This window comes from Macrobrachium rosenbergii, chromosome 58 (genome assembly GCF_040412425.1).
Source record: "Macrobrachium rosenbergii isolate ZJJX-2024 chromosome 58, ASM4041242v1, whole genome shotgun sequence".
In the NCBI taxonomy this organism is placed as follows: domain Eukaryota; kingdom Metazoa; phylum Arthropoda; class Malacostraca; order Decapoda; family Palaemonidae; genus Macrobrachium; species Macrobrachium rosenbergii.
The window spans coordinates 13,991,854-14,015,458 of NC_089798.1; the positions used below are offsets into that span (position 1 = coordinate 13,991,854).

Here is a 23,605-nt window from a genome sequence, read left to right on the forward strand (position 1 = left end):
GTGCGAATGCGCCTCAGTAAAAAAAACCGAGTTTAGGATAGAATGTAATTGTGCAGTTCACATTCTTAGCCTTTTACCTTGGGTTATTGCCTATTAGTTCTTGGACTGCTCTTAAGGACAGGTTGCATCTTGCCTAAGGTGTGCGGCTACAGGGAGAAGGTGTGGGTGGGACTGGCTTTGTACCTTCCTCCTGTTTTCCGTCCTCTTTCAGTGGACAGAGAAAGCATGAACAAGCTGTCATGAGCTGGAATGGTATGCATGCTGGTGATCTGCATGATTGAATATCCAATCTATAATCCAGTTTTGTTTGGATTAATAAATGCATTTCCTACCTTCTCCCTAGCAAGGAGAAAGAAGGACTGACTATGGGCAAGCCAGCTGGTTATTTTTATCTACAGAAGTAAACCCCCTGTATCCGCATTCTCACAATTCATGGGATGATCTGTGGAACATATCTATAAATTATTCACAAAAAATTCGGCAATTCACGGACTTTTTCGTTGAGAAATATTCACCAATTATTGTATTTTGATGTTATTTTCATGACTAAATACATTTTTTATGATACAGTAATATAATGATTTACTAATTTTCAAATATTAAAATTAATAAGATTAAATAATATAATAATAATAATAATAATAATAATAATAATAATATTAATAATACTGTAAGATTAAATAAGTAATAAGATGAAATAATACATAATGTTTCTCTCTCTTTCTCCCATCCTGTTTTAGTTCTCTCTCTCTCTCTCTCTCTCTCTCTCTCTCTCTCTCTCTCTCTCTCTCTCTCTCTCTCTCTCTCTCTCTCTCTTTCTGAGATGAGAGAACTTTTATGGGATGTTTATTTGTTTTGTATGATCAATAAATGATTTATCTAAAATAATAAGTACTAATTTTCAATATTAATAATAATAATAATAATAATAATAATAATAATAATAATAGTAATAATAGTAATTTACTGTAATTACAACATTTATGCATTTCTATTGTAAGTAAATGGAAAAATTTAGACAAACAAATTTCACCCCAAACTTTTTTCTCTAGTCTCGGAGGTCATGGGGGAGGGTGAACCTGTCAAATATGTCAAGTAACCTCACAGCATGGGTTGGGTGGTCTGTGTTGCCAACGACTAGAAAGGATACATATACTGAAAAATCTCTCTCTCTCTCTCTCTCTCTCTCTCTCTCTCTCTCTCTCTCTCTCTCTCTCTCTCTCTCTCTCTCTCTCTCTCCAAAGGGTAGAATATGAGAAATAAATAGATAGCTATATAAATAGATACTTAGTTCATAGTGTTTTAAAAATATAAAGGTTTATCTTTGGAACACAAAAAACAAACATATAAATTATTTTGTTGTCAGTCACTTAAAGAGAAATGGATTAACATTCCTTGAGAGATTAAAGAGATAAATTCTCTCTCTCTCTCTCTCTCTCTCTCTCTCTCTCTCTCTCTCTCTCTCTCTCTCTCTCTCTCTCTCTCTCTCTCAGGAAAAGTAACATATAAATTTTGTAAAGAGAAATGGATTAACATTCCTCAAAAAGATTAAAGAGATAAAATTTCTCTCTCTCTCTCTCTCTCTCTCTCTCTCTCTCTCTCTCTCTCTCTCTCTCTCTCTTGCCCTGGCAGTACAAGGCTGCCTGAATTTGTCAAAGTGCAACTCTCTCTCTTTCTGATTTTGCTGGAAGGGTTGGAAGTATGTATGTATATATTTTTAAGGGTACTAATGTTCAAGATGACTTTGAAATTATATGAATAATATAATTGCAAAGATTAATACAGTAATAGGATAATAATTTAAGGTATATTTGATTTAGGATGATACTTTTAAGTATGCATTTGGTATTTGAACTTTCAAGATAGGCAATTTTAAGCGCTTTTAGTGGGTGGTTCTAAGTATTTGTGGATTTGAACTTTCATGGGGGTATCTGGAATGCATCCCCCGCAGGTACGGCGGGTGTACTGTAGTCTTCGACATTGTGGGTTCGTACCTATTGAATCAAGGGTTTTCATACTTTACTTTTATTCGAAGTGCACGGAAGTCTGGCAGTTGAACATCACACATGTTCAACAGATCAGAGGTATGGTATCCTTCCTTTGCTCTTTCATGACCAGGAAGAGAATACCAGGTGAGCCGAACTACCTGTCAGTTCAGATTACTTGGAATCCTCCCTCCAATAGTAAGTTTCCATATATAAAGACTGAAGGGGCTGTATTCGTGTAGGAACAAATGACAAATTTTTAATTAATTCGTATTTTTCCTAACATACAGACCTGAGGTCTTTACATAAAAGACCCACCTCTTACCACTCCTCATTCTTTCACCTGGGCCAAAAAGTAAACTGAAGAGATTGAATGCATACTGGTTGGGTGGGTGGTACTTCTACCCCTACCATAGGTAACTGTTACCATAACTGCCCTGCAAAAGTTTAACGGCCAGACTTTCCAGCTTCGCTGAAATTTATCCATATGTAAAGACCTCAGGTTTGTATGTTAGGAAAAATACAAATTAATTAAAAATTTGTCATATTTGAACTATCACAAACTATGTGAATTGTATTACTTAACATATTCATATAGTGTTGATAATTTTCATTACTTTAAGCAATACATTATTTATTATGGTTCATGTTCTCAACTTGTTAACAACCATGGAGGCCATGGATTTGGAGGAAGAAATGAAGATGGAGAGGATGTACTGAAAAAGGCACTGAGTTTTGAATAAGTTTGTATGAACACCCAATTTGTGATGGCAGATCATTATTTAGTAACGTATGAGAGTTGTGGAATACAGAGCCGTATAGATTACCTTAAGGTAGGTCATCCATTAGCAGGGCTCTTACTGATGGTACCAAAACTTCCTCTAGATTGCTAATATATTGGGAAGTATTCATTTGTGCATCCTAATACGTTCCCCTTGATCACTGGCAGCCATCCATCCCCATAGGGCTGCTGTAATTCTTCTGCTCTTCTGTGATGGATGTTTTCAGGGTAGTAACTGAAAGTAAGAAAACAGTTGTAAAAGATATGAAAAGGATAATTAAAATTATGAAGAAAATGAACATAGATCCTAGGCCTACTCCCCTGTCTCTGTATATACAGAAGTATTCATAGAATGATTTACATTTAACATCTTTGTAAAGCATGGCTGGGTCATTATCAAGGGGAAGCAGTACTAGGATAATAAAAAGTATTACTAAAATATGCATTGATTATAATTACTCTAATGAAAACCTTGATTCATATAATAGGCCTGTACTGACACAAATATCAATTCATATGATAGGTCTATAGTGATATAAAGATCAAATCCATATTGTAGACCTATAATAGTGTCATTTCTTATAACAGGCCTATAAAAAGACAAATAAAGATATCATTTTTATAATACAGTAGACCTGTGATAGACGTTAGTACAGGAAAGCCTTCATTCCTGTGAATGGAACATTATGAAATAAAGTAATAAGATTGTTGTAACAGACTTACAGTAAAAAAACAAGCTAGAATTTATCTTGAGTGACCGTCTTAATGGGACCCTTAGGCCTACCCTTTTTAAATTGTACATATTCTTCAACCTTTTCTTCCTGTGATTTAATTAAAGCCTACCATGTTTTCTTGGTACACCAATGGTGAAGGCCCGTTTTGAAAAAGTTGACAGCAAACTGATTTATGTTAAACGGTTTGTTTTCCCACCCACACAATAAGCGATGTCATGATTAACAGTGAAACTCAGATACGGAGGGAATATTCCTTTTTTTTTTTTTTTTAGATTGGAACACATATCTAGATATCGATAATAATTAATTTTTATAGTCATAAACATTAATATCTTAATGTAATAGTACAGTAAAAGTAAATATTCATGGTAATTAAGATTCTGAACTGGATGATAGTTGTAGGTTTCAAATTGTTTCATTAAATTTTAACAAATTTGTGTTATTTTTCTGCCAGTACAGTGAACCCCCCGTATTCGCGGGGGATGCGTCCCACACAAACCCCGCAAATAGGTCAGATCCGCGAATGCTTAAAACCCATCTAAAAACACTTAGAACTGCCCATTTTGATAGCTTAAACCAAGAAAAACCCTGTAAAAATGCTTATACCTGAGTATTTTAATAATTTTATCACAAAAAGTGCATTTATTCATGAAAATTATATGAAAATACAGTAATTAGTGAATATTTCTCAGTGAAAAATACCGCAAATGGGCGAATTTTCTGCGAATGATGGCTAGATATGTTCCACAGAGAAACCCGCGAATGCATGAGTCCGCAAACCATGAGAACGCGAATATGGGGGGTTTACTGTATTATATTTTATTGTTTGTATGTGTAGTAATCTTATTGTGATTATAAAATTCAGTTTCTGTGTGATTTTAAAAGGAAAAATATATCTTATGGTGAATGAAATTCACCAAAGAGTGTGCCAGAATTTTCCAGAGTGATTCCACAAGAGCACTCATAGTGGCCCTTAATGCAAGACATTGTAAGTCAGTCTTGCATATACTGTATACCGGTCCTCTACAGAGCTACATGTCAAGGTTGGACTCTCTCAATAATAGACTTGAAACTACTGCACTGTTTACCAACAGTACAAGTATGTGCAAGTCATTATTTAAGTATAAATTTGTGACCAAGGCTAAATTGAAATGAAAAGTCGTAAAGATATGAAAAGTTTGAGGTAACAGCGTAATCGTAAACAGTCAAACTAAGGAAATTAACTTATAAATATTTTCATGAAAAATCATCAATCATTTCATCTAGAGTAGTAAGTCTATTAACCCTTAAACGCCTACTGGACGTATCATACGTCGACTAAAATTGTCTGTTGGGTGCCAAGTGGACGTACCGTATGTCGACTAAAAAAAATTTCAACCTTTGGTCAACTTTGACTCGACCGAAACGGTCGAAAAACGCAATTGTAAGCTAAAACTCTTACATTCTAGTAATATTCAATCATGTACCTTCATTTTGCAACAAATTGGAAGTCTCTAGCACAATATTTCAATTTATGGTGAATTTTTGAAAAAAACTTTTTTCTTACTCCCGCACGGTAACTCGGCCGAAAATTTCATAAATTCTTTCGTCATTTTGTCGTAATTTTTGCACTGTTCTATATTAGTCGTTACATAAAGTTTTATATATGAAAATGTGCGCAATTTCATGTAGAATACAACAGAAAATAACTCATGGTTGTAGCTTTTATCAGTTTTGAAATATTTTCATATAAATCACGATAACTGCCAAAATTTCAACCTTCGGTCAACTTTGACTCGACCGAAATGGTCAAAAGACGCAATTGTAAGCTAAAACTCTTACATTCTAGTAATATTCAATCATTTACCTTCATTTTGCAACCAATTGGAAGTCTGTAGCACAATATTTCAATTTATGGTGAATTTTTTAAAAAAACTTTTTCCTTACGTCCGCGCCAGAAATTCTTTCGTCACGTTGTCGTAATGTTTGCACTGTTTTATATTAGTCGTTACATAAAGTTTTATATATAGAAATGTGCGCAATTTCATGTAGAATACAACAGAAAATAACTCATGGCTGTAGCTTTTACCAGTTTTGAAATATTTTCATATAAATCACGATAACTGCCAAAATTTCATGCTTCGGTCAACTTTAACTCGACCGAAATGGTAAAAAAACGCAATTATAAGCTAAAACTCTTACATTCTAGTAATATCCAATCATGTACCTTCAATTTGCAACAAACTGGAAGTCTCTAGCACAATATTTCGATTTATGGTGAATTTCTGAAAAAAAAAAATTTTTTCCTTACGTCTGCGCGCAGTAACTGCCGAACATCTCAGAAATTCTTTCGTCATGTTGTCGTAATATTTGCATTGTTGTACATTAGTCGTTACATAAACTTTTATATATGAAAATGTGCGCAGTTTCATGTAGAATACAACAGAAGATAGCTCATGGTTGTAGCTTTTATCAGTTTTGAAATATTTTCACATAAATCACGATAACTGCCAAAATTTCAACCTTCGTCAACTTTAACTCGACCGAAATGGTAAAACGCAATTGTAAGCTAAAACTCTTACATTCTAGTAATATTCAATCGTTTACCTTCATTTTGCAATAAATTGGAAGTCTCTAGCACAATATTTCGATTTATGGTGAATTTTTGAAAAAAACATTTTCCTTACGTCTGCGCGGTAACTCAGCCGAACATCTCAGAAATTCTTTCGTCTCGTTGTCGTAATATTTGCACCATTTTATATTAGTCGTTACATAAAGTTTTATATATGAAAATGTGCGCAATTTCATGTACAATACAACAGAAAATAACTCATGGTTGTAGCTTTTATCAGTTTTGAAATATTTTCATATAAATCACGATAAATAGAAAAAATTTGACTTTCGATCAACTTTAACTCGACCGAAATGGTCGAAAACTGCAATTGTAAGCTAAAACACTTACAGTCTAGTAATATTCAATCAATTAGTTTCATTTTTCAACAAACGGGAAGTCTCTAGCACAATATTTCGATTTATGGTGAATTTTTGAAAAAAACATTTTTTTACGTCCGGACGTTACGAATTCATGCATCATATTGTGATAATATTTTCTCTATGTTGCTTTGATCGTTTTACAATTTGTTATATACCAAAATCATCGCAATTTAGTGTACAACACAACTAAAAAAATTAACTCATTAGCTTTAACCGTTGTGCTTACAGCGCGATTTGTATACAATTGTATAAGAGGTTTTTTTTTTCGCTGTCATATATTCCAATATTTATATATGATAATACTTTTTATCATTTCTGATGGTTGCATACTAAACTTCAGGCAATGACAAAATAAAGGAGCCAAAAATGAACTCTTAATCTTAAAAACTAAGCATGCTGTGATTTTTTGAAAAAAACTTTTTTTCCGCTTCGGCGCTAACTCACCGAACGCCGCCGGCATACGGGAGACGTTTTTGTAAATAGAGGCTCGGCGTTTAAGGGTTAAAATAAAGCTATGAAGTTTTACTTAAATGTAGGGTATATACATGGAATGACTCATTTGCGATATAACAAAGCTAGGAAAATAGCGAGCAACCTGACAGACATACACCATTTTCATAACGGACCAGAATTGATAGGAAAACAAAACCTACTAGGCTGGACACCACTTACGGTGAAAACTGCCTACCAACAAGTAACCATCTCCACACCAAATCTTAATTAACTTATTTTAAGGTTTAAGGTAAAAACATGGAAAACCCCATTGTCATAGCAAAATTTAAGGTAGAATTTAATGAAATCATAATAATATTGTGAATTTTAAAGTGAAATTAGTGGAAATTTGAAAATTCTTTAACCAAACAAAGCAGGTCTGCTTAACCTGACAGACACAATTGGAAGGATTTTATTGCTGTCAAAGGGCACTTTGCGGCTCAGCTGTGCAGACACCTACTGTAGGTAGGTGCCCTTCTGTTTTTGAGTGTTGAAAAAATGAGCTGGCACACATTTAAGCCTATTGTAAATTGATGGGTAGTATAAAACAATGTTAGTTGAAAGATGTAAGGAAGGGTCTTAGTCCTCAGTAGTGTGATCTCTTACTTCCTAGAGTAGCAGGAGTATCTTTTTGCTGGATTTATGTACAGTATATGGTTGCAGTACCTAAGGCAATGGTTTGATATGATACAAACACATAGTTTTCAATATTCCAATTTTGATGAAAAAATAAAGCAACTACCTGTACTGTTTCAATGCTAGATTATTTTATTTTTACATTTTATTTATTTTTTTTTATTCTGGCAGTTCTTTATTCATTTATCTTATGTAGACACTTACAGCATCTGATAATTTTTTGTTGTTACTAATGTTTATTTTGCTCATCTATATTTTTCAGCCCTGGGTCTGGCTATCATACCTCATAACATTGGCTTTGTAAATCCAACCTTCTCGTATAATTCATGGCGAATATTCCTCACACTCTGTGCTGTTCCATCATTGCTGTAAGTTTGAGGCCAAGTTGACAGATTTGTAAGGAGGTGGGGAGTATTTTGATTTTGGCAAGTAACCCTAAGAAAGCCCTTATTGAAGTAGATAGAAATTGCAAGACTGATTCATTGCCCTTTTAACTTGGCTGCTAAAAGAATTATAAATGACAGTTTAATACTGTATGTCATTTCTGGGTATGTTTTTGTTTTGATTTATTGGCTTTTATTGTTAAAAGATTTAAGGATTCTTTTTTATTAGACCATCTAGCCTTTGGAAGAATAAATAGAAATTTTTAAATCAAGATTTATTTATTTCATAACAAACCCATCAGTCACAGTTAGCCATCATTCATAGATCTGAATTCCAGACACAGAGCTTTTGCAGTCTGAAAACAGAAGATGCAGATTAGCTAGATAATCAGTCACTAAGCAACAGTAAGCACAATTGCACCTACAACCCATTGATAGAGAGAGCTGGCCTCATTTGGTTGTCTATGTTATTATAGGTTACAGTTACCACAAGAGCTCCTCTTTGCTTTATGGTATGTTACACCCATTCTACTGTCTGTAATTTGGCCTTTCTTTTTCTGATTAATTACTAGTACCTTTATTTGTCATCCCCTGTAGGGGGGTAGTGCCATCAGTGCACCTCATGCAGTGTACTGTAGGCATTACTTAAGGTTCTTTGCAGCGTGCCCTCGGCCCTTAGCTGCAACCCCTTTCGTTCCATTTACTGTACCTCCTTTCATATTCTCTCTTCCATCTTACTTTCCACCCTCTCCTAACAGTTGATTCATAGTGCAACTGTGAGGTTTTCCTCCTGTTACACCTTTTGAACCATATGCTGTTAATTTCAGTTTCAGCGCTGAATGACCTCATAGGTCCCGGTGCTTGGCCTATAGCCTAAATTCTATATTCAATTCAATTCATTTATTTGCCATCTGACTACCGTTAGGTGACCAGCCCTTTATGTTTGTTAATAGGTTGTTCCATTCATATATTAGTTTTGATGATAGTTTGTTTGCTTTTTGCTGAAACTATATAGTTTATTTTTATGTTTTTTGTGGTCACTAGATAATATTCATACCTTAGATTGTTTTGATATTTTTTGTAGTTTGAGTAGAATTATCATTTGTGTTTGTTGGATGGTTGAATGTACGTTACGTCTGTTACCAAGAGGGCAGTACGATTGGTGCCAGTGTTCCCTGCGTGTCTGCAGTTCAGTTGCAGTCACACCTCTGTACTGATAAGACATGTAATAAAACACTGGAGTGTTCCACGGGTTTCCTTGCCTCTCCAACATGGTGTAATGAGTAGGATCCATAAAGGATTAGCATGTCTACACCAGGGAGACCATCTTTCACGGCAAGGAGGACACGACAATCTTCCAGGGGTGCTCACAGTACTCCTGTCGGAGTGGCGCCAGGATCACTGGCTCTTCAACATGTAGTTGCTGAAGGTCAACATGCATTGCAAGCCTTTAACGACTGTTTGGCTACATGGTGAGTGGCTTGGGTCTACAGAGTGGCCCTGGGACCCCTCCCCACCACTACTAGAGAATTGTGCTTTGGAAATGTCGTCAGCCTTCCTCAGGACTTGGAAACAGTCGATGACACAGTGGCTTAGGCTACATAAGCTTCAAGCAGCAGATGCAGCTCAACACATTAGGTTTTAATGCACCCCAAAGTTGCAGCGTACACTGGATGCCAGGTATAGTGATGTACAGTGGGCTAATCTGTCTCCAGAAGGGGCTTTGGATGCTATAGGGACCATTGTTCTGCATGCATTGAACCAGGCTATGCATTGGGCTGAGTTTTTTGTTTTTATGCAAGGGCATGAGAGGTCCATTAGTGAATATTTTGCAAAGTGCTCACAAAAAGCCAAGGACTGTGGCTTCCAGTGTCCTAGGTGCCATAGTGAGTTGTCTGAATACAGGCAGTCCCCAGTTATCGGCGATCCGCTTTTACATCGCTTGTCTAGCGACGACGATAACCGGATTTTCAACACCGATTCCCAGTTATCGGCATCGATCTCCAGTTATCGGTGCTGATCCCCGGTTATCGGTGCCGATAACCGGATACCAGCACCGATAACCAGGGATTGGCACTATTCTCACCGATTTTCAGTTGTCGGTGATATTTGGTTATTGTCACGCTGTCGGGAACGGAACCCCCGCTGATAACCGGGGACTGCCTGTATATGCTTATCAGAAAGCTTCTGGCAGGTCTAAGGAATGAGATATTGAAAAGAGACCTCTATAGGTCATGTGATTCCGTTTGTAGCTTAGATGCCTTAAGGGCAGTGTGTGCGACATACAAGGCAGCCCACAAAGATGCATCCATGCCCTGGCACGACAAGGCATCAAGCCATGTGCAGCCGATGTGGAGACAAATTCCAGCCTCCCCCCCTGAGTGTGCAGTGGTGAAGAGTGGTGAGAGGGCCTCAGTTCCCATCGGTGCTTGTATGTGTGGGAACTGTGGAGTGCAGCATGAGCCAAGAAAGGTGTTGTGCCCAGCAAGAAATAGTGTTTGTCATGGCTGTCATAAAATCGGCCCCTTGAACAGTTTTGTAGGAGCAAGAAGAAGACGGTGAGTGATGCCCCTGCTTTGTCAGTAACATTGGGGTAGTCACTGCCAGGGTACAACCCAGTATGCAGCCTACTATAGAAGTGGTAGTGTCCTCATCAATGCATGGATCTAGGCCTAAGGGTCACAACCCTGTACAGGCTGTGGTAGACATGCGGGGCCCAAGTGTGTGTTGCAGGCCCCACTGCTGTTGACCCTCATTGAAAGGCCTGCCCTTTCACAACGCGTTGGGGGCCTATGTGATGTTGCCATGTTTGATTGGAATGTATGGGGACTGCCCCTCTTCGCATTCAATACGGCGACAGGACAACCATCCAAGAAGTGTACTTCATCAAGCCTGCAAGGTCTTTCTTCCTTTCATCAGCTGCTTGTAAGGACCTTGGCCTCATGCCTCAGTCCTTTCTCCACCACCTACTGGTGTCGGCGAGCCTCTCACTGGAGCATGAGGTCCCCACACCCACTGGGCAATCTCTGCCTAAGCCCTCATCCATGCCCTTCCCACCAGTGGAGGAGAACGTCCCAAAGTTGGAGCAGTGGCTCTTGTGCCATTTTTCGTCATCAACGTTCAATACAGAGAGGGAGCCCCTCCCTGTCCTGGAGGGCAAGCTACACCATATTCATCTACTGCCAGGGGCAACCCCCTGTGCATGCCACACCTCAGCATCAGTGCTGAAGCACTGGGAGTCTGAAGTGAAGAAGCAGTTGGACCAGGACGTCAAGAAGAGCATCATTGAGGAGGTACCCACTGGTGAAACAAGAGAATGGCGTGTGAGGATGGTCATTATTGCCAAGAAGTCGGATCAACCCTACTGCACTGTGGACTTTCAATGCCATAATGCCTCCTGCAGGTGAGACACACATCACTCCCTTGCTCCTTTCGACATGTTCTTAGGGGTGCCTTTACATTCCTTAGAGATATTGGCGGATGTGCACTGGAGCTTCCACCAGGTGGAGTTAGATGAAGAGAGCTGCAGAATCACAATCTTTATCACACCCTGGGGGCATTATCGATACAGAAGAATACCCATGGGACGCTGTTCAGCTTCAGATGTCTACACCAGGAGGTTTGATGATGCCATCAATGACATCCCTCGAAAACAAATGTGTGGATGATGCTCTTCTGTATGACAACAGGATCAAGGAGGCCTTCTGGCACACCTATAATCTCTTGGATGTGCAAAAAAAGGCGTAACCCTCAAACCAGAGAAATTCAGCTTCTGCTGAGGAGAAGTGAACTTCATTGAATTCCAGCTGGGTTGGGATAGTCCACAGAGGCGAGTCTAGCTGCCATATGGAGATTCCCTATGCCAGACAACCCCTCTGTCACTGATATCAGGTCATGGTTTGGTTTCGTCAACCAGTTGGCACCCTTCCTCGCTACCGCCCCACTGATGGAACCCTTTAGAGACCTACATGGGAGCCGCCACTTGTCGCAGGCTGAAGCTGGGTACAGTGCTTTTGAGGGAGAGGCCTTAGCTGTCATATGGTGTCTCAAGAAGGCCAGGCTGCTACTGTTGGGCTGCCCCAGCTTATTGATCGTGACCAACCACCGCCCACTAGTCAAGCTCCTGGGTGATAGAGTTGAAGGATATACTGAACCCAAGGCTCTTCTGTCTCAAGGAGAAGACCGTACAATACAGGTTCCAGGTAAGATACCTACCAGGGAAGAGGAATTGTGCTGCTGACTGCTTATTACGCTTACCTACCCTCCGTTGTGAACCAGATGACAAGGACTCCAAACTTGAAGAGGATATGACTGCTGCCCTTGTCACTGCTTCAGCCACTGCCCTTGTCACTGCTTCAGCCACTGCCCTTGAGCAAGAATGCCTTGTACGTGATGAGGAGAGAGTCAGAGTAGCAGCCTTTAAAGACCCCGTGTACCAGCTGCTGGCAGCTAAAGTTGCAGCAAGTGACTGATGCCTGCAGAAGGCACAGGAGGTGGCCTGCCTATGTCAGTTCTACTCAGTTAGGGACAGGTTATCTATGGTGGAAGATCTGATAGTCTACACTTACAACCAAGGATGCCCACGTCTGCTTATTCCAGAGGAACTTCGCTGTCAAGTCATTACAGGCCTTCACGCAGGCCATCAGGGGGTAGACTCCATGCTCCGCAGGGCTAGGCAGTCGGTTTACTGGCCAGGCATGGAAGGCGACCTGCAGAGCCACAGGGATGGGTGTGCCTCTTGTGATATACATGCTCCATCACAACCTGCTGAACCATCGGTACTCATACCACCCCAGAATACCCATTCCAGTCGACGGTGGTGGACATGCTACAGTCGAGGGCCATATGTACATGGCCTATGCAGATAGGCTCACTGGGTGGCTAGAAGTGGCACACTTCCTACATGGCACATGTCATCAAGAATTATATCAGTTTTGAGGATGTACTTCACAAGATGGGGAGCACCAGAGCTAATCTCGACATATGGGGGCACAAACCTCATCAGCGAAGCAATCACATCGTTCTTCAGAAAATGGGGGTTACAGTATGCCTATCGTCAGCCCATTATCCCCAGTCTAATGGAGGGACCAAAGCAGCAGTCAAGACTTCCAAGAGGATCAGCAGGTTTAACATAGGCAAAGGAACCAGCCTTGATTGCAACAAGGCATCCCTGGCAATTCTTCAGTACCTCAACACCCCTACTAAGGGGTTCGACAAGTCCCCAGCACAGCTCGCCATCAGCAGGCAGCTCAGAGATGGAGTGCCAACGTCCAGTGAGAGGTACTGGGATGAGGTAATCCAGCGGAGGGAGCTACTAATGGCAGAGTCCCAAAAGGAGACCCCACCACTTACTGGGACCAGGGAGCTTCTACCCCATGTTGTAGGCTACAGGGTAAGAGTGCAGGATCCTGTAACCAAAACCTGGGACCGATCTGGGTTGGTAGTGGCATCTGAGGGCCACCAACAATCTCTCATTAGGCTGGATGGAAGCAATCGAGCGAAGCACCTAAAAGTTTTAAAATGGCCACCCCCAACGTCCTTAGCCATTCCCCCATACCAGGAACCCGCACACAGTGCAACCCTTATGGATGTGCGAATATGTCTTGGGGGATATTGAGTGTTAACCCATGCTCAAAAAAGTGTAAAGTCCTCTGGTCAGCTTTACTGATTTACCATAATATGTTCTTGCAATTAACGCTTTTCTTTCTTCCAGGTATTATCATGTAGAAATAATGCTCATGCTTGTCTAGCCTTGTATAATGACATTTTGCTGTTCCTCATGCTCTTGCTTTGTTTTCCTTTTTCTTTTCTTTTCTTTTCTTTTCTTTTCAATAAGTTGAACTGGCTAGGAATTCAGTTGTGCAAACATATTTTTGCCATGCATGTCCAGGTTTGTTATGATACATACACATTACTTTTTGTCCTATGGGGATTTTTCTCTTATTATTTTCTTTATATAATATATATATATATATATATATATATATATATATATATATATATATATATATATATATTATATATATATATATATATATATATATATATATATATATATATATATATATATATATATATATATATATATATATATATGTGTGTGTGTGTATATATATATATACTGTATATATATGTATAGACAGGCAGTCCCCGGTTTATGATGGGCTTTCCGTTTTTACGCCACATCGTAAACCGAAAATCATCGTAAACAGAAAAATTGTTGAAAATCATCAAAAATCCTAAGAAAACCTTACTTTTAATGCTTTGTGTGTATTGAAAATGATGTAACCTGCATTTTTATTGAGTTTTTCATAAAAAAAACTCCACATTTTGATTATTCTGCCATTTTGGAACCATATTTCTTCCGTCGGATCAGCGTACGACGCATCATAACCCCAGAACATACATCGTAAACCGGGAAATAATTTCTGATGAATATATTTGAAAAGCATCGGAATGTCGTGAGCCGGACCCATCGTAAACTGGGGACTGCCTGTGTATATATATATATATATATATATATATATATATATATATATATATATATATATATATATATATATATATATATATATATATATATATATATATATATATATATATATATATATATATATATATATATATATATATATATATATATATATATATATATATATATATATATATATATATATATATATATATATATATATATATATATATATATATATATATATATATATAGTATATATATAGTATATATATGGAAATATATATATATATTAAGCCACACCCCTAAAAAAAATGCAATTTTTAGGATTAGTCATTGAAAAAGTATGATTTGGAGCACTTATCCCCTCACTAATACTTGGTTGTGTTGCCCTGGTGCTTGATGACTTCTCTAAGTCGCTTGGGAACACTGTCTGCAAGATTTTGGAGGGTCTCTGGCTCCAATGACTCCCAAACCTCCCTGATGGCTACTTCGAGCTTTGGGAGAGAAAGAGGTATCCCGGGTCGGGAGTTGCCTATTAATGATGCTCCAAAAGTTTTCAATGGGATTTAAATCAGGCAAGGACCCTGGCCAGTCACTAAAAAAGGCCATGTCACAGTCTTTTAACCAATTGACCACTAGTTTAGCGGTGTGGCACGGTGCTCCATCCTGCATGAAAAAACTGGTGCCACTGTTTTCAAAAGATTCCTCTAAGTGATCCCCCAAAAGCTGGAAGTAGTTAACCTGTTCATATACTCATTCTTGGGGAGGAACACTAACTTCCCAACACCATCATACCCAAAAGAAGCCCATACCATCAGGGTAGGTGGGTGCTTTACCGTCTTGGAGGTGTACTGGGGGAGGTGGGGATCGGAGCCATACGGATGGTATACCCTCTTAGCACCACTACCTGTCACACTGAACGTAGCTTCATCTGTCCACAACACCTCTCACCACTTAGTAGGCTCCCAGACCAAGTACTTTTTTGCAAAAGCAGCCCTTCGTTGCTTTTGCTGAGCGGTCAGGAGCGGCTTCTTCGTGGCCTTGTAGGACCGCAGCAAGAGGTCGTCGTGGATACGTTCTTGCACCATCCTTATGGCCACATTTCCCAGCACATGAGCGTTCTTATCCTTGATCTCAGGTGCTGTGAGAGAAGGATTCTTCTTTAGCTGACGGTGTATAAGCCTTAAGGTAGCAGGTTTGATCTTGTGGGGCCCCCCAGACCGGGGTTTTGGGGTAGGAAGGGTGTTGGCGTCTCCCTCCTCGTACTGATGGATCCATCAATACACAGTACGCTTCGATAACCCCTTCTGCACACAAATTTCACGAACAGGGATACCTGATTTGTGAAGGTCAATGATTGAGGATATCTCCTCTCTTCCGACAACCTTCCTGGACATCGGAGACAGACAACACAGCACAAAATGTGGAAAAAACCATGAGGAACAGAGTGTGAAATAATGGCGGAAACAAAAAACAAATCATTCACCAGCCACAGACTGCAGATGACTAATGGTTTTTTATTGTTTGAAACGAGGGTTGCCAACCCATAGATTATCTCACATGCGGTAGCTTAACTTTTAGCTGCCTTCCTTTCGGTTTATGGGGTACTGTCAAAAAGTGCAAAAATTATAGCCACTCACTAAAAAATGGCTTATTTTTCCGCGTGTACTGTATATGTATATATATATATGTATATGTATATATATACACATTCATACATATATACATACATATATATATATATATATATATATATATATATATATATATATATATATATATATATATATCTTATATATATATATATATACAGTAATACTTGATCTTACACGATTCACAATTCACACACACACAAACTTTTCACTGGAACCTAACTAATGGGCATATACCGATTTTTCACAGACACACGAAATTCTCGAGAAACCCTGCAGAAGTGGGTGTTTAATTTTTGAAGTAATTTACAAGTTTTCATGCTTTTTTGTTTTAAATCTGTAAGAAAAATGCATTTCATTCTTTTATGTGTAAAATCTGTATTAAAAATGCATTTCATGCTTTTATGTGTAAAATTTGTATGAAAAATGCATTTCATGTTTTAATGTGCAAAATCTCCATGAAAAATGCATTTCATGCTTTCATGTGTAAAATCTGTATCGAAAATGTATTATTTAAATTTTTGTACATGCATAAATATGATGCAAAGGTAATTTCAGCACATTCAGTTAGTGTACTTTTACAAGATGTGATACCCATTTGCAAAGTTACTGCACTTTTCAAAGATGATACCCCTGCAGAAAATGCTTGTTTAATGTTTGAAGTACATTTATAAGTTTTCATGCTTTTAACTGTAAAATTGATATGGAAAATTTATATTTATATTTCTGTACATAAATATCATACAAGTATTATGTCTATTTGCAAAGTCTTTGTCACTATGACTTTACATGACCTTGAGATGAGGTTGTTCAGTCGCGCTCACTTGACAAAATGAATTCGTTAATGTAACATCAGAGATGTAACTAAGAGTTGTATAAGTATCATTCTTTGAAAATTATTCTGTTCACCTCGGAGAAAAGTGCTGTTGCAATCTGTATGTGCATGTAATTACAACACGTTCAGTTGGTGTACTTTTACAAGATGTGATACCCTTAGTTACTGCATTTTTCAAAGATGATAACCCTGTAGAAAGTGTGTTTAATTTTTAAGATTTCGTGTTTTTAGGTGTAAAATCAGAATGGAAAATTTGTATTTATATATCTCTGCATAAATACGATACAAAAGCAGTACAGTTACTTTATTACAATATCTCTCTCTCTCTCTCTCTCTCTCTCTCTCTCTCTCTCTCTCTCTCTCTCTCTCTCTCTCTCTCTCTCTCTCTCTCATTCGTAGTTAGCGCTCAGACATACTTTTACAACTTATTATTTCTCTGGTACGTCATTACCTGTACAATTTATTATTTTAAATTGATTGAATTTTACCTGTACTGTACTACCTTCGATGAACATTATGTACCTGTTTTCGATGTTTTATGGAATTGTACTTTTGTTGACTGTGACGTTTTGCCTAGTGACACAAAGAAAACAGCTTTTACTCTAAGTGACAAAGAAAATGGCATCCCATGAATTAGGGGTAACATTAGTATAATGACGCACCTACTGTAAATGCACTATTATGAAACTGTGCAGTACTCAATTTTTATGTCAACCATTTACTGTATTCCTTTTTTAAGGGTAATAAGCTAAATTTTAAATAAAATTACTGTACACTAATTTTAGTTCATTGAAAAGTTAGCTTAATACTTTGGGAGCATGATTAGGGTCATATTTAGTACTTAAACTCTGGAAATAAACATTTATTAGCACTTTTAAAGACCATGCCAAACTTACGCGAAAATTCACCTTGCACGAGGGGCTCCGGAACCTAACCTCGCGTAATTTCGAGGTATGACTATATATATATATATATATATATATATATATATATATATATATATATATATATATATATATATATATATATATATATATATATATATATATATATATATATATATATATATATATATATATATATATATATATATACAGTAGAACCTTGGTTCTCGCGCTAATTGTTCCAGAAGAAGTGTCAAGATTCGATTTTGTCGAATTCTGAGTTAATTTCTCCCATAAGAAATAACTGAAAATGGATTAATTCATTCCTGACCACCAGTCATTACCCCAACCTTGCCTTTTTATACAAAAAAAAAAAAAACTTTACACAAATCACAATTAAATAGGTTCAGAGTTGAATAACTTACCATATCAGAAGCACTTTTTACATTTTTAAATGCATACTGTATCAAAAAAGTTGGCCTATGACCAATGTGGCCGTATTACCATAGGTTAGGCTAAGTATTCTTATAGGCACTACCAGAATGTACTGTAACAGGTACACATGAAAACTGTTGTTAATAATGATAACATTGAAAAACAAGCCATATCACATGAAATTAATAATACAGTATTTATAAACCGAATTACTGTATGTCTGTTATCATAAAATTAAGAAAAATTCCCGAAATTACGTCAGAACTTCGGCAGCCTGTGGCAGATATAAACAAACCAGAGCACCGCCCTGGTGGTGTATCGTGGTACTAATTACATTTACATTCTGAATGTTTATGTAATTAGTACCGCGATACACCACCAGGGCGGCGCTCTGGTTTGTTTATATCTGCCACAGGCTGCCGAGTTCCGACGTAATTTCGGAAATTTTTCTTAATTTTATGATAACAGACATACAGTAATTCGGTTTATAAATACTGTATTATTAATTTCATGTGATAATATGGCTTGTTTTTCAACAGCAGCAGCAGCAGCATGTGTGGGCTTTAAATGCTTTTAAATAAGCATGGGAAGAACGCCACCAACAACGCCAACTAGCGGCAGCCGCCAAAACTTTTTTTCTACAAGCATCATATGATTCATCGGGTCGGATTCGGTTTGTTGTTTGAACTCCGACACAAAATTTACTCAATATTTCGTGTTGAAATCCAATTATTTCGAGTTCTAGTACAGTCGAGGACCGGGGTTCTACTGTATATATACATATAAGGGCCGGAGCTGAGGCTCGAAGTATACATCACGAAGGAAACAGTAGGAAAGGTATCCTCATCATCTACAGTTTATTTTCAATGCCGGCGTTTAGTGGCAATTCCAAGTCGCATTTTCAAGGCTATAAAATATAATATAATTTGCGAACATCAATAACACATTAATGCAATGGCAACAGCTCTTTATGTAGTAAAAATATTTAAAATAAAACACATCATTCCAAGACAAGTCAATAATAAGTAAAAGAAGTTCACTAAAATCTTGAAACAACCTACCTATATGAAAGATTTAAGATTTTAGTTAACTTCTTTTACTTATTATTGACTTGTCTTGGAATGAGGTGTTTTATTTTAAATATTTTTACTACATAAAGAGCTGTTGCCATTGCATTAATGTGTTATTGATGTTCGTAAATTATATTATATTTTATAGCCTTGAAAATGCGACTTGGAATTCATCATAAACGCCGGCATTGGAAATAAACTGTAGATGATGAGGATGCCTTTCCTACTGTTTCCTTCATGATATATATATATATATATATATATATATATATATATATATATATATATATATATATATATATATATATATATATATATATATATGCCCAATTGAATATAGGATAAGCAAAAGGCACAAAACGCATGAAAAATGAAGGGGGAACAAGCCACGACATAAAAATCCTGCACCGAGACTGAAGGTCACATGGGGCCGGGAGAAGACGAGGGATGTTATAAATCCCTAATTATTAAATTAGAGGGAAATAAGGAGCCTCAACTGCCTAAAATAAAATACAGAGATGGTACTCAACTTAGGTGAAGAAGAATCCTGTGAGGATGCCATGGTACAAGAAAAAATGGGCCACAAAAGAGCACACACACAAAAGATGAACAATGGCGATGCGTGCTAAAAATGGAATGTGGGTGACGCTGGTTTGTTTGCAGTCCGCGAGTGGTGCGGGGGTTTGTAACGGCACCTCACTGGGTGGGACTTTTGACATTGGGAATGTTTACAGGGCGGAGGCCTGTGATTGTGACAATCTCACCCTTTCTCATACACGACTCCATTTCATGGAGCTCGCACTGGGGGTAGTAACTCCAGCTTAGCTTTTTAGCTTTTCTCTGGTATGTTTAGCAATAGCTTTACCTAGAAATAAGTGCTGAAAGGTTATTTCACCGGCTGACACAGGTCGGACAACCCAGAAATATATATTGTTGCATGGATCATTTGGCTGATGAGTTTAATTATTACTTTTTTTTTATTTATAGTGCCTTGCTTAACCTAAGGCTCATGTAATCCTATCAATTAAGGCTGACAGTTACCAAAAAAAAATACAGATAATTTAACATAACTATATTTGGTCAACAGTTGAGACTGGATTACTGAATATAGCAATTTTTTCTGAACACATGAACTAAATCAACAACATTACTCAAACAACTAGTTTCAACAAAGTAAAATACATTAATTGTTTCTTATGGGAGCTAATAGCAGCTCCAACTTCGCATCAAGGATGCTAATTCTTCTCCAAACAAGATTCTGGCCAGGTTCCAAGGCAGGCCCAATTCTGGAAGAGCCGTATCCAAATAGCATTCCTATATCAAAGACCTCACACTTATCATTAATTGACTGCAAGGGATGAATCTTAGATCAAGAATATTACTTTAACACCATGGAGGATAATTTATGCAATTCCACTAGGCAACAATAATTGTACTTCATATATTTGACTTCATAAATGGGATATGCTATTACTAGGATTTTCCTTAGTCAGTGACTGTTAAGAGACGGAAACTTGAAACGTGAAAATTTAGGGTAAGATGAAAGGAAAGAGAACCGGGAGTAATTGTCATCTTTAGGCTTACCGCTGGAATAGATAATGCAGTGATCAATTGTATCAGAAGCCGTGGGTCTGTTGAAATGGAAATTTCCCCTGCTTTTCAACAAAGGGGGCTATGAGAGATGAGAGATGCCTGAGCTGCATGTGGCCTCTCTGGTGGTTGCCTTAAGACTCTCTCGCGCTGGGTCAGTGGCGTGGGCGCTTGCTTCAAAACTCCTCCCCCAAACCTCCCCCAAACCGCCTTGGCTTGGCCGCAGGTCTCATCTGAAAAATGACAAAAAACTTTCCAGTGTAAAGGTCATAGAAAAGTGAGCTCAAGGTACAACCTAGCTAAGGGTGGTCCTGGCAAAACCTATCCTGTCTTATATGCCTCTAACTAAAATTTCTACCCCTTTTGACCGTTGGTTCTTTGGGAACAACTCCTGCTCGCTTGCTTCCCTCCATAGTATGCCCTCTTACTTTAACAAAGAGAAAGCCTTTTTTTATGTTTCTATTAAATTAAATTAAGGAAGGAGGTTGAACAGTGATTATGAATATTTATAATTATATATATATATATATATATATATATATATATATATATATATATATTATATATATATATATATATATGTATTATTATATTAATATTATATATTATATATATAATATATATATATATATAGTGATTATGATATATATTATATATATTATATATATATATATATATATATATATATATATATATATATATTATATATATATATATATATATATATATATATATATATATATATATATATGTGTGTGTGTGTGTATGTTGTTTATATATATATATATATTTCTGAGCTCATCCCTGTGTCAGCCGGTGAAATATCCATCCAGCACATATTTCTAGGTAAATTCTTTGCTAAATATACCAGAGAAAAAGCTATCAGGAATGCTGGGGTTACTACCCCAGATCGATCATCTATACTAAAATAGACGTCGGTATAGGTAAGGGTGAGTGATTGTTGTCACTGCCACAGGACCGCACTCTGAAGATATCACAATGACAAAACCCCGGAATGTGGGGAGCTGATCCAGCGCCCATACTCACTCGCCCGCCAACCGACGACCCCAGCGCCATCTGAACTCATTCCATACTAGCACGTGCTTGTTTTACAAAGCGTTTCTTGTGCTGCTCCTTTTTCGGCAAATTTGCATTGAATTCATCATGTCATCGAGTAATTTCACCGTGTCTAAGTTAAGTACCATCTTCTTGTGGGGTTTTTACTACTTGTGAGGCTCTTATAGGCCCGTAAATTAATATTTACAGGGTCATATATCGGACGCGCTCCCGGCGTTTGCCGCCTCAGCCATGATGACCTTGAAGTACACTCTTGCAGCTGGTTTCTGCAAGGGTTTCTTTCGGTTGCTTACAATTTCATTCAGGTTTTATAATTCCCCTTCAAGAAGTTCCCTTTAGAGACGTTTATCTATGTCAGGCGGGTCCTGGTACCTTGATTAGCGTTATTCCTTACGGAGGCCTCCTCCTCTTATTTTGGTTCTTATAGTTAATTCATAGCGTATACCAGGCTCTCCAGGGTGGTGCTTTCTTTTGTCAGCTTCTGACCTATGGTGTATTGGATGTCATGAATAATTTAGCTTTATTATGATCCAAGCTCGGCGTCAGTTGCAGTCTAATGGCTGCCTACTTCCTGTTCGCCTTGCTCAGTTAGGCTATACGCTTAGCACAAGTTCTTATAATTTTGTATATTTACAGTATTCATATTACGGGTACTTATATGTATACTGGTTAATTTTAACGATATTTTATTAGAAATTGGGGATCCTAGCCTAACCCTCTCATTCCAATCGGTGGGTTAGGCCATTGAGGTTAGGTTTCGCATTGTCTTAGCTCCCATCTCTCCCGACTATGTCGCTTGAGCGGGGGAGGGAGGGGTAGGCTGGCCGAGGGAGTTCCTGTTTGTTGTTCCATCCGCCTTACCGCTTGTTTTGGGTTTGCTGGAGTATCTGAAACCCCTGTCCCCTCCTCCCTCTGGTGAGGGAGAGAGAGAAGACAAACAATATGGGGAATCTTCTTCAAGCATTGCCCTTCTACCCTATGGGTCGGTTGCTGGTTGGACTACGTTACAGGAATTTCTCTCCCTTTCAACCCTTTCAACCCTCTCCCTCTTCCTTCTCTCCTCCCCGATTGTCTGGGCTGCGCCTTCATGAGGAGGGTGAGAGTTTGGTAATTACTTTAGATTAATGCTGTTACCCTATCCTTCCCTAGTACTTAGGTGAGTGTCATGAGTCTCCCTACGAATAGGTAGTCGATACGTTTGTTTGGCACCACAGGGGAGTTACAGTCAGTGTGTGGGGTATCCCCGTCCTGTTAAAAACAAAACTCGGTCCCACTTTCCAAGTACTGTACAAACCTCCCCCTCCCCTGTCTTGCCAGTGGTATGTCATCTCCTCACGTGCGAGACGTCGGTCTCTCCGATTGTCACCCGGAGGGGGACTGGTCGGGTTCCCAGTTGAGAGTCACCCACCCTCCTGGGCCCCGTCCTAATGTCATCCGCTCAGCTAGTGTTTCGTTGGTTCGCTCTCCGGTGGATCGAGCTGAACTCCGATCACTTTCAGGGTTCAAACACTTGCTCGCTAATTCTGCTCCGCCGTCCCCGGCCCTCCCGTTGCCTCCGGTGCGTTTGGTCTTCCGTGGATTGGCTTTGGTCACACCTAGCTCT

General features: G+C 38.2%; 1 protein-coding gene across 1 annotated transcript in view; it reads left to right on the top strand.

Annotated features, from left to right (window-relative positions):
• LOC136837264 (synaptic vesicle glycoprotein 2B-like) overlaps positions 1–23,605 on the top strand; it is a 406,633-nt gene that overhangs the window by 223,474 nt on the left and 159,554 nt on the right. Inside the window, 1 exon segment of the mRNA XM_067102003.1 lies at positions 7,864–7,969. Within this exon segment, the coding sequence (XP_066958104.1) occupies positions 7,864–7,969 (106 nt within the window).